Source organism: Desmodus rotundus, chromosome 6 (assembly GCF_022682495.2).
Source record: "Desmodus rotundus isolate HL8 chromosome 6, HLdesRot8A.1, whole genome shotgun sequence".
Lineage (NCBI taxonomy): Eukaryota > Metazoa > Chordata > Mammalia > Chiroptera > Phyllostomidae > Desmodus > Desmodus rotundus.
Genome location: NC_071392.1, coordinates 132,473,812 through 132,491,847, shown reverse-complemented (window position 1 = coordinate 132,491,847; position 18,036 = coordinate 132,473,812). Strand labels below are relative to the sequence as shown.

The 18,036-nt window shown below is 42.9% G+C and overlaps 1 protein-coding gene across 11 annotated transcripts in view; it reads right to left on the bottom strand.

The window, feature by feature from the left end:
* Positions 1 to 18,036, bottom strand: part of RIN2 (Ras and Rab interactor 2) — a 239,526-nt gene that overhangs the window by 30,303 nt on the left and 191,187 nt on the right. For all 11 annotated transcript variants that reach the window (XM_053926043.2, XM_024559337.3, XM_045194656.2 and 8 more), the window contains 4 exons: positions 14,144 to 14,336; positions 10,773 to 10,884; positions 6,112 to 6,184; positions 955 to 1,046 (listed from right to left, as the gene is read on the bottom strand). In XM_053926043.2, the coding sequence (XP_053782018.1) occupies positions 955 to 1,046; positions 6,112 to 6,184; positions 10,773 to 10,884; positions 14,144 to 14,336 (470 nt within the window). The remainder of the gene's footprint in view (positions 1 to 954; positions 1,047 to 6,111; positions 6,185 to 10,772; positions 10,885 to 14,143; positions 14,337 to 18,036) is intronic.

The following is an 18,036-nucleotide window of genomic DNA, read 5'->3' as shown; positions in this document are numbered from 1 at the left end:
TGACACCTGCTTCAAAACAAGTTTACATTAACAGAAAATAGGCCAAAGAGGGAACACATATATTTGTATTTTTTGGGTCAAATATCATAGCTTCTTAGGTCTTAGGAATCCTGGCACTTGCACTTCAACGTGGCAAACTTCCATTCAAATACTATGGCCTGGTTGTTTATCTGAAGACTGAAGCCCTACAATCCTAACAGCATTTTCCCTTAAGAGAATTTTCCCTTCTCCTCTAGGAGGAAAAGTGTTTTTGTCAAAGTTAAACCCACATGAATTCCCCAGGGCAGTGGGAGAAAGAAGTACAACTGGGTGAACTGTATGTCCTGATCCACTGTCAACCACTGTCCAGCAGCATGGTGTTGGGTTTACGGGAATCAGCAAAGAGGCAGGAGAAGAAGCAAGGGCCCAGCTGGCCAGAGCAAGGAGATGCACAGTGTCAGGGACGTGGCCCAGAACACCAGGATCAGAACTGAACAAGAAAGGAAGTGCAACAGATGTTACTCTAGATGCCTGTGCCGTCAGATTCCTCAAAGCACAGAAGTGCTGTCATGCCCGTGTGTTCCTAATGGAACCAAACTGATTCACATGACAGGCGCTGTGCTGGGTTTCCCTTTCTGTCAATCACTTCCTTTCCCCAGCAAGATGCCGCGAAGGGAAAGAAAGAACACATTACAGAAGTTTACATTACATTTGGACACTCTGGATAACTCAAATTCAAAGATGCTGGTGGGGGAGTATATGGGGGTGACCCAGACAAACTCAGCACCTGCCTCTGAAGAATGGTTCAACATCTGACTTAGAAAAGGACTCTCAGAAGGTGTGATTCAGGGACCTCTGAATCCCCTTGGACATGGGGATTATTTTTTGATGTTATGACGTATCATCAGCCAGCCCAACACTGACTTTGCTCCATGGATTCATTTCAAAAGAGACCTGGGTGGGGCCTTCACTTACTTAGTCCCAGCTGGGCTAGTTCTTCAAGCTGAGCCTCAGTCTTGGCTGTTGAAATGGCATAAGGCAACTTCAAGGTAAACGGCAGAACATCCCTAATTTTTCAAAAAAGAGAATGTTTGTAATTACATGCCATGTTTCTATCTCTTACTTTTATTTCCATCACGGAGATGTTTCAGCTTAAACTATTTTAAGTAAACATCAAATCATGCCTAACCAGAACTTATCTTTACTGGTGATAGGACCTGTAGGATTATAATTTCTGTCTGTGTTAACATATCCAGGACAGGTTGAGAGACAAGCCCGCACAGTTTCAGTGAGGACCAGATTTCCTTCCTAGTTAGCTAAAATGTATCTAGAGTTAATATTGGAACCGTTCAATATGTTGGTGGATCTGTCATAGACATAAACATTATTACTAATTTGCTAGATGCTCTGAATGTTGGACCCCAATTCCCAGGGCAGAAATGTGCAATCCTAAACCAATATTTATTATCCTATTGCCTTACACATGGCAGATACTCAATGAATATTGAGATAAAACTTCCTCTTGTGTTTTAGGTCAGTGTACATGAACCCAAGGGGGTCTCGTTATACTACATACCCCAACTCAGGAGGTCTGGGTGAGGTTGGAGATTTAGCATTTCTGCCAAGCTCCCAGGCCATACTGCTGTAACTGTGATCACACTTGGAGCAGGAAGACACATCTACAGGACCTCATGCAACAACCCAGTCCCCAAGCAGCATGACGCCGTGTGTAGACTGACAAACACATGCACTGCAGCATCATAGGCTAACAGGCCCAACAAGAAAATGCTGAGCTGGCACCAGGAGCTTGCATTCCTAGGGCATATTGTCGCCCCTAGTAAATGCATGGACCATGATCTTCTGCTTTCTCAGAAAAGAAAAGGGCGGGCTTAATAAACATTTGTTCCTTTTCACCATGCTCTAAGCATTGGTGAGTTCCCCAGAGGGTTCAGCACAATGCCTTGCCTGATACAGACAGGGAGAAAGTGTGTTCTGAATAAATGAATGAATGAATATTCAATAACAATAGTTATTTTTTTTTTAGTGGTGGTATTGGTCTTACAATGAATTCCTTCATTCAGCAAATGTCTATAGTCATATGTGATGTGGCAGGCACTGTTCCAGGTGCTGGGGAAAAAAAGACAAATTACCCACCTGCATGAAGCTGCATTCAAATGGATACCAATAGACAACAAACAATTATGCAATTATATAATATATAAGAAGGGGATGTGTGCCATGGATAAAAATAAAGTGCAGTAGGGGAATAAGAAAGAGTGTTCAGGTGTGAGAGGTGGCCAGGGAAGGCCCCATGAACAGGTAGCATTTGACTGAAGATCTAAAGGTAGCCAAGGAGTAAACTGTGAGGAAAAGAACTTTCCAGGCAGAGGAAGCAGCAGGTGCAAAGGTCCTAGGGTGGGAGAGGGTCTGACATGTATGAAGAATATCTAGGGGCCATGGTGGCTGGGGTAGAGTAAGTGACAAAACTTGGAGCTTCTGCCTGTGTTTTGTCTACACAAACTGCCCTGAAAACTTCCACTGAAGAGAATAACTACACCAAATTACTTGTTTACAATAAGATTAGGCAACATTCTGGGCTACATCAGATTAAATCTGGATGACTGATTGTTTTGGAACCTGTGAAGCTGTTGAAGCTGAATGCCAAAGAAAAAATGTCAATGAAAAAAGCAAAACATAAATAAAATGTAACAGTGTCACAAGGGCTCTAACATACTGCTAACAAAAATGCTGGGAGTTGGCAGTCAGGAGGCTCCTCTTTCCTGGGGTGTCAAGTCTGGGTCACCTCCTGCTTCCAGAAGACCCTTTTACCTGCCCCCAAACATGGTGAACACCTCCTTCTATTTGTCCTCTCACATCTGTTCTAGATGAAGCAGGTGGAGCCTCGATGAATAGCAGCGTCTTCACTGACACTGCCAATGCCAATGAAGGGGATGGCAGCACCTGTAATAGCTGCTGCCTGGCCCCCAGAGACACAGTGACCCTGATTATAATCTTAAATGAAGATCAATGGTAACTAGAACTTTGTAACACCAAAGTATCATGCAAATATGTGTTTTTATGGCTTTACCAACTTAATTAAGATCTACTTTCATTAGACAATTTGGGGGGAAAGCCACATACAACAAAACCAGCCTTTGTTTATTTTAAGTTTTTACCTTGCCCATTGCAGTACCTGGAGCCTAAATATCACATGATTGTTTTTGGTTTTTCTTAATGACATATATGACAGGAAACCACACCTGCCACTTGCTAATTGGTGGTTTTAGGCTTTGATCTACTAGAAAATTAGATGTTGTATATGAGTCCTCTCCCATTGTGCCAGCCAGGGCAGAGCATAATGGCATTTCCTCCATGCACACACACACACACACACACACACACACACACACACACAAGGGGCCTTCCTTCTCATCTATACCCTGTTAAGAAAAGGGGCCCTGATTCTAAAACTTGCCTAACAAAATAAATCCATCTTAGGTATAAAGATTTCACCCAAGAGTTTTAGCACACACATAGTCTAGATTTACTTTTTATTTTAACTTTGCTCTATATGTCATATTTCTAAAGGGAAGGAGACTAACTTTACCGAACACCTACTATTGCAGTGCACCAAGCACCTTACCTCATGTGGGGCTCCAACACATCCTGAGAGGAAACTTTCATGCCCTCCATTCCATAGATCAAGAACTCAGATGACATAGATGGAGAGACTCCTGCACCCACTCACAGAGCTGGTGTGGAATGAAGTGGAACTCAGGTGTGTTGGACCCCACATCTGTGGATCTGAGCTATCTAGTGGGGAAATATGGGCTTTGGTAAAAAGGCAGTCCTGGATTCAAATCCAGAATCTGCTATTAATTGAATGCGGGCAAGCCTCTCACTCTCTCCAAGCCACAGCATCTTCATAATCCTGATTTCAGGGTTTCCATGAGGATTAGAAATAATGTATTAATATGTATGATGCCTAGCACAGACCGAGAAAACCCCTGAAATTATAATTATACTTAATAATTAATATTGAAAATTATTTTCTCAGCCCCTTGCTACTCAAAATGTAGTTGTAAGACCAGCAGCATCAGCCTTATCACGTGGGCGCTTATTGAAAATGAAGTCTCAGGTGCTGCCACAGACCCTCTCAGTTGGAATCTGCATTCTAACAAGATTACAGGCATTGTAGTACAAGTTTGCAAGGCAGTGCTCTAGACTACACTGATTACAGCAAACTGACAGAGACCTGCTAGGCATTTGTGGCCAAGGTGTGCATCATCACTATTTGTATCCTCCACTATACTTTTCAACATGCCTTTCTAATGTGGCAATCATATGCGTATCGACTCATGAATTCTCGTCTTGTTGCATGGGTGCATGTATGCTCAGTGTGAACACCAGTCACCTCTATTTGAATATATTATGTACTAACAACCATCTAGAACATTTCAAAAATATTTTGGTAAGACTGGATCAAATCAATTAAGAACATAGATTTAACTAAATGAGTAACATGATGAAAAGGAGAAACAAAAACATTAAGAACCTTTGCATTATTTAAAAAAATAGGAAAATGAATCTCAGGTCTCCCTCGTCACAAAATGTCAATGTTGGGATTTTTCTGTAAGTACTTTATCTCAGCACCAGGCTCTGTAGTCTATCAAAGGCTTTCCTGTACTTTATATCCTTCAATCACTGGACAGCCCTGGACAGCAGGCATTCCAGTCTATTATTCCAGAACATTCCAGAACACTAAGGGGAGAGATGGTATCTTTTGTGTGTTGCTGCCAAATGCTATTTTATAGGTGTAGCAATCTTTTACAATAGTAGTCACCGGCAAGCAAACTATGAAGAGTAAACACTGGCCAACTTCACCTCTGACCAGCATGTTCATGTTGAAATTCACTCCCAGGGCCTGGTCGGCCTCCAGCCAGACCAGGTAAAATTCCCAGGGCATGGTGGAGGCTCCTGCTCTAGCCTCCTTTCTTGGAGTGGCAGATTTGCTCACACAAGCCAAGGGCTCTGGTCTACACCTTGGCAGGTTTCGTCCCTTAGTGGACACTCACAGAGCTCTGATCCAATTCTAGGTGAAGCCCTCATTTCTTCCTGCTAGGAAGCAGCATTGGGGTCCCTTTTGAGATTGTCTCTCTACCTTCAGACTATCAACTGCATGGCTTTCCCTGGCCTGCTGACCTCCAGGAGCAAATAACTTAGTGCCTGCCCCCAAAGGGCCTAGTCGAACAGGTACAAGGAACATCTAACTCAGTCATTGAGAAATAACCTGACCCTTAAATTAACACAAAGTAAACCAATCTCAAACAAGCTTCTCAGGCTCAGCACTGGCTGTGAGAAGTGGTCTTTGAAAACAGCCCTTAGTAGCTCATGCCTGTCATTACTCTACCAGCTGCAACAGACACTCCGAAGAAGAAAGGAGGCTGCTGACTCAGCTCAGAGGAGGCAATGTCAATCTCTGCAGCTAAAGAGTTTGGATCCTTAATTACTGAAAAAACACTTGATTTGAAAAACTGTTATGGATGGAAAGGAAAGAAAAAAGAAAAAGCCTTTCACAACTGGCACCCTCCTGACACTTGTTAACCTTATGGTTTTTGGCTTAACTTCTTGTCAACTGAAATAGTTGCTTTAATGATGAAAAGGACATGAACACCCAGAGGCCATGTAGGTCAGTGACGCACAATTTATAGGCTGGTGTAAGGATCCCGCATTTCTAAAATGACTTGCTCCCCTTGAAGAGTTTTCAGAAAAATTATCAAGGGCCTTTAAATGCTCCAGGTTTGCATCATTGGTCCCTTTCTCTCTTTGCGTGTGCATGCATGTGTGTTTCCTCTGCTTGATGGGTCCAGGTAAAAGGAAACAGGAGCAGCTTGAGAACAAAATCATATTAATTAATGAGATTTTACATTTAGAGGGGCCAGGGAAATTATTTTGATCTTAAGCCTGACACAGGTGACTTGGTGACCATTTTATTTTAGTAGCCAAAACTTCCAGTGACATCTAATAGGTGTTAAGCCTCCTCCCTCTGTTTATTTTAATCGAGAGACCACAGGCCAATTATATTGCATACTAGGCAGGTGTTGAGAATCGTAAGAGAGGAAGAGGCCTTACCTGCTGATGCAGTAGAAAGCAATGAGCCGGAATAAATCTGCAAAGCTGATTCCTGAGCCTTCCAGGGAAAAGGCTGGAAAGAGAGATTTTGGAAACCAGCTGAGTGTCTCTGGTCACATTTTGGGAAAGGAAATCCCCTCCACTGTTATCCGCTGTGTACACAGGACCATCCTAATGCTCTCAAACAACTACTGCGTGGCTTATCAGAACCAGCTCTCAGGAGGATGTATGTCAGCAATAAACAGGCCAGTGAAGAGTGGATGGCCTAGAAACGCAGCCCCTGACTTACTCAGAGCACATGTTCCGATGCTTGGTAAACAGACCAGCACAGACTCAAATTGCACAATGATCTTTTTTTCAAAAGTTCAGAGCGCAAAGTTGGGCAGAGGTTAAGGGACCAGTCTGGCTGGAGTGAGAGACCATCAGCACATGACAAGGACTGGGGAACACCAAGGCCTCTTTGCCAAAACAGGCCACCCCTGATAAAAACACATGGCAGAAGGCGCACAAAGCCTGGAGGATAACACAAGATCTCCATATGTCAGCTTTTGTTTAAATTCATCGTGAAAGATTCTAAAACTCATTTACCCAGCGTGCTTCCCACCCCCACTACTGCCACCACCAAGTGCATTATGCTAAGTGCACAAGCTTCTTAATGGAGAAGAGATGTTTTGGGAAGATAGTGTGCCATTTTGTACATCTTCCAAATGGTGGAACAGTGTGTGGTCTGACTTCGAATATTCACGTATTTGCCAGCCACTTCTCACACCGTGGTGGCTGAGGGGTCATTCGTGCAGTCACTCTTCCAAAAATACTGGAAATATCTTTAGCTTTGTGACGGTTTCTTCAATCAAATGGGGTTTTCTCTTTTATAATACTCCATATCCTTATTTATTTTGCTTATTATTTGCTTATGATGTATTATTTTGGTTATTTAGTATTTCTGTAGCACCAAAACACACCTATGCTCTTATACATCTACCACAACTGAAGGACACAGAAACACAGACGTGTATACCACAATTTAGTGAGTTAAATAGGAGGGTAGTGGGAATTGAAATTTAAAAAATGGAGTAACTCATGTGAAAACAATCTACACAAATATGAGGTGGTATTTATTATTATTAAGCCGCATTGTCCAGATGTTATGACAAAATAGCCATCTGTTTTTATAGCAGGTCCTTCCTTTTCCAAAGCACCTCAATTCATAGAGAAGATAGTTCCTGAGAAGGGGCCATCATGGTGGGACTAAGGCCTGGGGTTACCTTAATGCTTTGTGCATACTAGCTCTTTCAAACACTTTAAGTGCCCTGGAAAGGATTAGGGAAGTGACAGAGATCCTGACAAAAGAGAGGAAAAACCTTTAGCAGGGAGGGACCTGAGATGAACATCAAGAAAGCTTTAAAGTACAAACACTAAATGAGTTTCCAGACTAACTTATCATGGTGAACTTTGAATATTAGAAGGGATTTAAAAACCAGTTCTTGAATAGCAGACTTTTTTTTAATCCATTTTTTTTGCATATCATTTTTTATTTTTATTTTTTTGATGTATTTATTGATTATGCTATTACAGTTGTCCCATTTCCGCCCCTTCACTCAACTCCATCCTGCACACCCCCTCCCTCCCACATTTCCCCCCTATAGTTCATGTCCACGGGTCATACTTATAAGTTCTTTGGCTTCTACATTTCCTACACTATTCTTACCCCGCCCTGTCTATTTTCCACCTATCATTTATGCTATTTATTCTCTGTACCTTTCCCCCCTCTCTCCCCCTCCCAATCCCCTATTGATAACCTTCCATGTGAACTCCATTTCTGTGGTTCTGTTCCTGTTCTCGTTGTTTGCTTAGTTTTCTTTTGTTTTTGTTTTAGGAGTGGTTGTTAATAACTGTGAGTTTGCTGTCATTTTTACTGTTCATATTTTTGATCTTCTTTTTCTTAGATAAGTCCCTTTAACATTTCATATAATAATGGCTTGGTGAGATGAACTCCTTTAACTTGACCTTATCTGGGAAGCACTTTATCTTCCCTTCCATTCTAAATGATAGCTTTGCTGGATACAGTAATCTTGGATGTAGGTAGGCCCTTGCCTTTCATGACTTGGAATACTTCTTGCCAGTCCCTTCTTGCCTGTAAGCTCTCTTTTGAGAAATCAGCTGACAGTCTTATGGGAAGTCCTTTGTAGGTAACTGTCTCCTTTTCTCTTGCTGCTTCTAAGATTTTCTCCTTCTGTTTCATCTTGGATAATGTAATTATGATGTGCCTTGGTGTGTTCCTCCTTGGGTCCAGCTTCTTTGGGACTCTCTGAGCTTCCTGGACTTCCTGGAAGTCTATTTCCTTTGCCAGATGAGGGAAGTTCTCCTTCATTATTTTTTCAAATAAGTTTTCAATTTTTTGTTCTTCCTCTTCTCCTTCTGGCACCCCTATAATTCGGATGTTGGAACGTTTCAAGATGTCCTGGAGGTTCCTATGCCTCTCCTTATTTTTCTGAATTCTTATTTCTTCATTCCTTTCTGGTTGGATGTTTCTTTCTTCCTTCTGGTCCACACCATTGATTTGAGTCCCAGTTTCCTTCGCATCACTATTGGTTCCCTGTACATTTTCCTTTGTTTCTCTCAGCATAGGCTACATCTTTTTCATCTAGTTTTCGAACAAATTCAACCAATTCTGTGAGCGTCTTAATAACCAGTGTTTTGAACTGTGCATTCGATAGGTTGGCTATCTCTTCCTCGCTTAGTTGTATTTTTTCTGGAGCTTTGAAGTGTTCTGTCATTTGGGCCTTTTTTTTTTTTTTTTTTTTGTCTTGGCATGTCTGTTTCTTAAAGGGGCAGAGCCTTGGGTGTTCACCAGGGCGGGGTAACACTGGTTGCTGCGCTGTGACGCTGTATGTGGGGGAGGGGCCGAGAGGGAGCAATGGCGCCCGCTCCACTCTCCACCGGATTTCAGTCTTTCACTCTGCTACCCACAATCAAACTGCGCCCCTCTGGTGCTGGTTCCCAAGTGGTTGGGCTTGTGCACACTCTAGGCCCCTGTGGGTCTCTCCAACAAACTCTCCTGTGAGGCTGGGAGTCTCTCCTGCTGCCGCCCCAACCCCCATGGGCTCTTTCAATCAGAGGTCTGAGGCTTTATTTCCCCAAGCTGGAGCCCTGGGTTACTGGGTCTGCTTCGCTCCCCGCCATTCGTCCTGGTTTATCTGTGTGCGAATGTGGGGCCGCAGGGTCTGCTAGTGGTCAGACTGCCTTCCCTGTTCCTCCCACACTCAGCCAGTCTGGGTCCCGCCACAGCCATGCAAGTCCTCTCCGCCCCAGTGCCCGTCTCTGCCCCTCCTACCGGTCTGGATGAATGTTTCTTTTTTATCTACTTGGTGTCAGACTTCCTTGCCTTTCGATTTTCTGTCAGTTATGGTTGTGCGAGGAGGTGCAGTGTGTCTACCTACGCCGCCATCTTGGTTGTGTTCCAATAGCAGACTTCTAATGGCCAACTCAGCATTGCCTTTTTCACTTAATATTTAAATCATTATCTTCAAAATGGTAGGTTTGAAATCTATCTTCTGACCACCTCCTAATATAAATAAACTGGTATATGAATCATTCACCAGGTTTAATGACTGTTCCTGTCTCTGATGGGGAAGATTTTCCCTGGCACCAGTGACTTTGTGAGACCTGCAGGAAAAACATTGCAGAACCTTGGTTTGCAGCTGAACTTGAGGCTGCGAGGTTTCACTTCTGCTGGTAATGTCTCTAGATTTAGTTAAAGGCCATATGACTTAGTGAGACTATGAAGTCTGGTCTAAGTGTACTCCCATATCTGCCCTTAAATTGACCTCGATACCTGCAGCTTCTTCAATGCATGGACTGAGGCTCCCTGAGGTCAAAACTGAGAAGTGAGAATCCTGGTCTTAGACTTGGGACTGAAATAGTCAACAGGCTTCCAAACTCACTTCTGGCTGGTGCACCTCAGTTTGCTAACCTGTGATTTCAACGAAGCCTTTGCCTTTGGGGTGTAGATCTTTCTTCTAATCCTTTTTGGAGGCTGGCAGTACCTCAGAACTATGTGTTCCCTTTTTAATTTAAAACTTGGCCATGAAATGGCAGGAAGAAAACCAATGCTATGAACACTGCTCTCACCTCAAAACTTCAGTTAATTTTCTGAAAGGGCTGGATCCTGCCTCTGACTAGCTGCATTCCATAGAAAACCGAACAGTGATTGTGTGGAGGGAACAAGTCTGCTCAAGGATTATTCACAAAGATGTGCACACACATGTTTCAGTATTAGATCCCATAAAAAGGCAGCCTGCCCCGGAGCTTAGTCATCAGCAAACCTGGGCACCAAATCCTGGTTTGTAACTGGGAAGGCAGTGAGGAAACCAACCTCTGTTAAGCCTCTGCCACATGTCAAGCAGTTGGCTGCATACTTTGCACATATGTTACTTAACTGAACTGTTAACAACTCTCTGAGGTTAACTCTCACACCACTATACAGATAAGGAAACTGAAGTTCCTGGGGTAGGTTACCTGCCTAGTCATTCAGTGAACAAATGACAATGTCAGGACTCAGACCCATGTCCATCTGTCTTGAAGCACAGGTTCTATCAACCTGCTGGAGAGGCCTGAGGCCCTCGTGTCAACCAGGACCTAACCATCCAGTGACAACTTACTGTATGTGCTTTCTTTTATGGCAAATTCCTTGAGTGGGACTCCAAATTCACAGGGCAGGCGAAGTGAGAGGGCTTTCTTCTGCATTTTGGTGGATTTATGAACCAGGAAGACCTAGAAGGGAAAGAAATTCAAGCTTAGGAAACATCTAGAAGGTTGGAACCTGGGCATATGACTTTCTACACATACAACATCCATGAATAGAGCCCCCTTTAGAGCTGAACTACAAAGCTCAATGCAGGACACTCTGTTCCACAAGAAAAGTGTGATCTGAAGTGAGCATGCCACAGACGCTTTTCCTTGATAACTGACTTCCCTAGAATTCTACTTTCCCTTTGATAGAAGCTTCTCCATGAGGTAAGAGCTCTCTTAGTCTGCTGAAGCATCTTCAGTTTGGTGATTGTTTTGGATGACACATTCTCTAGCCTGGTCTTATATGGGTATCTTGGTTGATGAAACCTAGATTCTAAACACAGGCAACATAGGAAAAGTATAGGTGATAAATTAAGAGGTTCATTGGCTAATTTAGCTCATGGGTATATTTACGATAAACACTTGAATTTGTTGTCAACAGTGAAAAGAGAGTTTTTGTCTTTCACATTAAAATCTAAATGTCTAGCTTCTCTTGGAAAATGGGGTGACATGGCATGGCATGGCAACAATCACTGGAGCCAAAAATATGACTGCTTCATTTGGAGGGTGGGTAGGTGTGCTCTGAAATTCATTAAAGCCAACACCAAAGCTTGTGGTCCACTTACTCCTGACTTACTTCACTTTCAACAGCTCCTTCCAGTTCCTAATGTTTTCAGACATGTGCTTACTTTAAACCAGCCCACCTCCCAGTACTGATGTCTCAGGACACCTTTCTGGCTTCCGTCTCTACAGAGACAAGTATGCCATCCACTGCTATTCAGTCTGTGCACTGCATAATCCAAATTTGAGAAAACAGGGGCACCATTTACCGAGACTACAGATAAACTGTTGTCCCCCGGAGTGTGCAGTGGTGGCCTGGCTGAGTCCTGGTTCCCTTCTGTAATACATGATCCTTCTCCAAGGTACTGTCCTGTTTCTTTAACCAATTCTCTTGTTCTTCTGCATTTGAACACTGTGCTTTCCGTTCCCCTACCATTCTTTACATTTTCCACCTAATCTTTACTTTGGTCTGTATGTCCAGTCAATAGCTCCTAAGAAATGTTTTGGGGGTGGGGAGGAGGGGTTGAAGGAAAGGTTACAGGAATGAGGTGTTTGGTAAAGAATGAAACAGGAAGACCTCCAAGTTCTCTCTTTCTTCCTAGTCCCCATGAGGAGGCAGCCATGAAATTTATTTGGTAGCCAGTTCTGGGAGTCAGTGTCTGTGAGGCTCTCTAAAATTGAAGCAGATGTTTCCTAAACACCATTCTGATGGGTAAAAGCCCAAAGTACTGCTGAGAAGCAGCTCTTAGTGGGTGGAAAAGAAGTAATATTCCCTCATGCAGGTGGAGATCTCTTTGAGCCTTGGGAGTCAGGGAGAGTATAACTTCTAGGCCTTATTACCTGAATCTCAGCAGCCTTAGATCAGGGGACAGCGAAGTATGGCCTGTAGACCAAATCCATCCTGCCACCCTGCTCTTGTAAATTAAGTTTTACTGAAACACAGACATACTCATTTGTTTACCTATTGTTTATGGCTGCATCTGCATTACAAGGTGGAGTTGAGTAATTGTGACAGAGACTATATGGACCACGAAGCCAAAAATATTGGCACTCTGGCCCTTTACAGAAACAGTCTGCCAACCCCTGTCTCAGGCTGCACATTAATCAAGGATGCTGGTCACCCCAAGGACCAATGCTATTATGGCTAGTCTTTCAAATCCCCCTCTCACACCTGCTTTTCCTGCTCTTCAGCATTCTCGCTTCTCCTGGTGCATTTGACCTCTACTGATCTATGTTACTCCTTTCTTCAGGCTGCCCTCAGCCTACCCAATCTCATCGGGTGGGTCCTGGTAGAGATCACTAGGTGGCTAGATAGAACATCCCGCCTACTTCTTCCCCACAAGGTCTCAGTAGGAATGGGCATGCCTGACACCAGAAGAGGAACTCCTGCCTAGCAACAGAGTAACCTCCCTCTTTAGAATTTTTGGCAGAAATGCAGAAGCAGACAACTTAACCTCTGAAAAGTGGGGGCCTCACAGAAGGGATCTTGATCATACAGACCAAAATCAGAGGCAACAACCCAGTGTGCTGGCCAAGGAATTTTCTGCAAAGATGATCAAATACTGCGCCTGTCACCCCAAGCATGTTCCAACAGAGTTCTTAGTCCTGTCTGTTTCTGTCAGATGAGAAACAAAGACTCACTTATAAATCAAAAAGTGGTAACAGACAGGCTCTGGCTAAAAGTAAACTCAAACGCTTACTTTCCTGCCCAATTGTTAACAACATTCTCAGCCAGCTACTGATGGAATTTTCTCCTTGCCTTTCTACCCACTTCTTAGTTTCTATCTTTTGCTGTGTGTTATTTCAAGTGTTATTTTATCTGGGATTTAGTGTAGTTATCCCTTTTTTTGGAAGTAGACCTTATGTACAAGCAGTGTCCAATAGAACTTTCTGTGATGATGGAAATGTTCTATATTCTGTACCATCCTTTATGGTAGCCTGCAGCCGTCTATGGCTAGTGAGCACTTAAAATGTGGCTACTGGAACTGAGGAGCTGAATTTTTTATTTGATTTTTATTTAATAAATGTAAATTTAAATAGCCACATAGGGCAAGTGGCTACCATAATGGACAGCAAAGGACAAACCAATCACTGAACAACTTTTTGAAGGAACTTCTATAGAGCTGTGGCCTGGTCTTAATTAAAACGAGGTTGGACTTGAGTAGGCAGTAGCTGAAGAAACTGAACTAGACTTTGATCCATGTGGAAACCTCAGAAAAATCATTATCATCAGCCAGAGCAGTCTGTAGACACAGAACTTTTGAAGGTTTGGTCCCAAGGTGGATGGCTAGGCCCCGGCACGGTTCCCAAGCTCAGAAGAAAGTAAAATAGTAGGGATGACCAAAACCCCACAACCAGCTCTTTCTCAATGTTGGGTTTCAAGAAGTCAGGCCCAGGGCCTCTGAACAGCAGCCCCTCCTCATTACTGAGGTACCATGATCCTGCTGAGTCTTGCACTTTCCACAGAAACTGAGCAGATGGAGACAGAAAGACAAATTGTGAAGAGCTCTGTTCCTGGGAGCTGACTGCACGATTTCCCTGCATTGCAACCCAGGTACACACTGGGAACCACCATGTTCCTAACAGGCTACAAAGACTTTCTAGAGCTCCGAGTCTTTCTCTTTAAGGACACAGCAGCACTGCCTGCTTCAACATGTTTCTCTGAGGTTCCAAGTCTTACCCCTGGAGGCTGGGACTGGAGGACTTCTGCCACCTCCTCTTCACTCAGACTCAGCTGTAGCCATACGGGGTGAGTGTGAAGAAGCCGGTCCAAAATGCTGAGTCTGTTGGAGAGGCTGTCATAGCCAGAGTCCCGTGGACAGGCCTTCACATCCTTTTCCTTGGAATAGCCATCATCCGTATGTCTTACCATGCTAGGAAAAAGAGAATTGGCAGGGGTCAAATGGCTGTGGCACAATTTCCCAAACATGGAGTCTATCCTACAGTCTCATAGGCTAGGCCTGTCATAGCACATACTCATCTTGTCATCACCTCCTCATTTGTCTTCCCCACCAGACTGAAAGCCTTCAGGGCAGACACCATGTTATATTTCACTCCGTAGCCCTAATATTAAACAAAGTACTCAACAACACTCAACAGACCCAACCTTTTATTTCTAACCCAGTTGTGTACAGGTTCTAAACATCTAACTGATGTTAATTCTATCTGCTGGCATAAAACATTTCTTCCTTTTAGCCTACAACCCTAAGTACTAAATTCCATGTGGGAACCATGAAGTACTAATGCTCAATAGATTATACCATAAGAATGACCATGGCAGCCCTGGCCAGGCAGCTCAGTTAGTTAGAGAGTCATCCCAATATGCAATGGTTGTGGGTTTGATCCCTGGTCAGGGCACATACAAGAATCAACCAACGAATGGATCAATAAGTAGAATGACAAATCAATGTTTCTCTCTCACCCCCCATAAACAAATAAATAAATAAATAAATAAATAAAGCTTAAAAAAAAGAATAAGCATGGCATATGCTAAAAATAAAATAAAACATTCATAATCACATTAAATTTACCCATACTCATTTTTGTGTCCAAATGAATTGGGTTTCATGTATTTTCACAAATGTATGTATTTTTATTATTAATATTATTTAAAATGAAACCTTATAGTAATATGTTGTGATGCTTTTCATAAAATCATATTAACATTATTCACAATCACCATAAAGTGGAAATATCCCAAATTTCTATCAACTAATGAGCAGATAAATAATATGTGGCATATTCATACTTTCATTCAGCCATAATATTCATTCACCCTTTTTGTGAAAGAAGTACTGATCCATGCTACAATGTGGATGAATCCTGAAGACATTATACTAAATCCCAGGCATAAAAGGACAAATATTCTATGAGTCTGTGTATATGAAATATCTAGATAGACATATGTACAGATAGAAAGATTAGTGGTTGCCTGGGACTGTAAAGGGGTGCAGGATGGGTAGTGACTGCAAATGAATATGGAGTTTCTTTTTGATATAATAAAAATGTTCTGGAATGAGATGTGCTGATGGTTGTATAAACCTTGTGAATATACTGAAAACCATTGAATTGTACATATTAAATTTTGAATTGTATGTTAAATGAGTAAAATCGCAATAAAAAATATCACATTGAGCTCCATTGTTGCCTTTGGCCCGAACATTAATCCTGTTATGAGTATTGAGTCCTCATTTTACAAATGAGGAAACTGAGGCCCAAGGAGTTATCAAGCTGTCCAGAGATATAAATAGCCATGAGATGGCAGAACTAGAAATTCAAGTTGTCTAGTGTTCACCCAACTCTGCAGGTACAAGTAAGATTATGAACACAGGATAGCTTGTATCTCTGTGGTGTCTACCCTCAGTCAGCCCCTTTGCAAACATTTTCTCATTTACTCCTCTCAACAGCTCTGAAAGGAAGGTACTAGGATTCCAGTTTAAAAAGGAGGACCTGGAGCTTCAGACTGATTGAGTAACTTCCTCAAGGATATGCCTCTTTTAAGAGAGAGAGGGTGGAAATCCAAATCCAAGGCCATATCAGCTCTGGGGTCTCATTCCTCTACCATGCTCAGAACTCTCTCTCTCCTGGCTCTCAAAAAGCTGGCCATCAACACCAGTCCTGGAGCAGCCAGAGGGAACATCAGGCCCGATCATTTCATGTCTGCAGGGCCAAGTTCAGGTTGGGGTACACACGGTTTTCAAATATCTACACCTCCCAAATTCCAAAGGTGTGACCTGGATAAAGTCTTCAACATTGAGAAAGATAGGTGATGGTTCTGACTGTAAGGTGAGAGATGGGGAAGGAGGTGTGCTATGTCTATGCGGATCACTCCACTCCAAGGAAGTTGGATTGAATATGGAAGACGCCCATCTAAGGTGATCAGTTTTGGGTATGCAGACTCAACAACACCCACAACAGATAGCCCATGGGCTAGCCAGAGACACCCTAACTTCTCTCCTAAACCTTCTTGACTTCTACATATCTAAAGACTCTCATACTTTCATTTCAGAGTTATATTAGGTTTTCTCTCAAATATGTGAATGATTTCCTTTACTCTGCTACATGTTTCCAGATGGGAGAATCTGCCATAAAGGGGCAGTTTCTCATTGTGCAAATGACATTTCAGGGCCTCCAGGTATTTTGAAGTGAATCTTTGCAGCCAGTAAGAACAAACTCCTCACAATGAAGCTGGTGTTAAAATGCCTTTCACATAAAGAGAAGACTTTAGAGCAGTGATTTTCTATCCTGGCTGCCCATTAAAATCACCTGGAGAGCTTAAAAATGTTGTGATGGCCAGACTGCACCTAAATCAAATAAATCAGACACATAGGGTGGGCCTCATGCATCAGAACTTTTTTAAGTTCTCCAGGAAATCCCAATATGTAGCCAAGTTTACAACCATTGCTTTGGATCAGCCCTTGAACCTACATAAGAATCACCTAGGGTCTGTTAAGCCAAAATACTGGTTTCAGCCCTAGATATTCTGATCCTGAAGGTCTGGGGTGGGCCTGAGCTACATTTCTAGCAAGTTCTGCCTGATATTGCTAGTCTGAGGAGCACTTGCTTGAGACCTAAGGGTAAAACGTGCACTTGAACTCAGATCCAATTAGGTAGGGTTTTGGGGAGCAGGGGCATAGGAAGGGCAGTAACATGTCATTGAAAGAACTCAGAACCCAAATAAAATAATATTTCATTCCTGCTGCCTCAGGTTGGCGATATTTTATCAAGACCAAGTTCTGCAGTCTCTAAAACAGCAATTCTGACAGTCATGTGCGCTGAGAGTAAACATGCTGACAATCTTCCTTCTTTACAAGGGTACATCCTGTGGCACCTCATTTGTTTCAAGAAGCTAGAGACTTTGTTCTAACAACTGCCTCAGCCTGAAAAGCCAGGGCCTCAACAGGGGGTTAGTAAATAAGACTCATGGGGCCTCATAAAGGAGCAACCATAAATTAGACCTTGTCTTTGCAAATGACTAAGCCAATGCCTTATTCAGCTAGCCATGTGAGGTTTATAGCCTATTATTACAGAACAAATTGGCTTTTATCAGCCAACCAGAAGGACAACCTTCCAGAAAGAACTAATGAAGGAAATGCCAAACCTGCAGTGAATGCTGTTGGTGCCATGCCCAGTTCCCCTTTACCAGATCAGGCACCCATGCTCCTGCTGTCTCCTTTTCCTGAACATACCTGGGAAGTTATACCCTCCCCTGCTAATAATACAGGGTGAGGAGTGGTCTTCTTGCCTAAAGGTGGGACAACTCTGGCGTGTTATTCAGGATTCAGAGCTCCCTGGGGATCAAACTTCAGCTGGCCCCATATCTGTGCCTGGTTTCCTCCCCTCCCATCCCGTATTCCTCATCCCTTCATACACTGCTCCTGAGAGACTCTCTCAATAAATCACAGCACAAGAATCCCTGTCTCAGGCTCTGCTTTTAGGGAATTGCACCTAAAACAGAAGCTGATGAGATTAACAGAAATTAGTGATTCCTAAAGCAGATGTCTGCTTGCAAATATAAGGGAGGGCAAAGAAAGAGTGGCTTATAAAAGATAAACCACTGTAATATAACCCAAG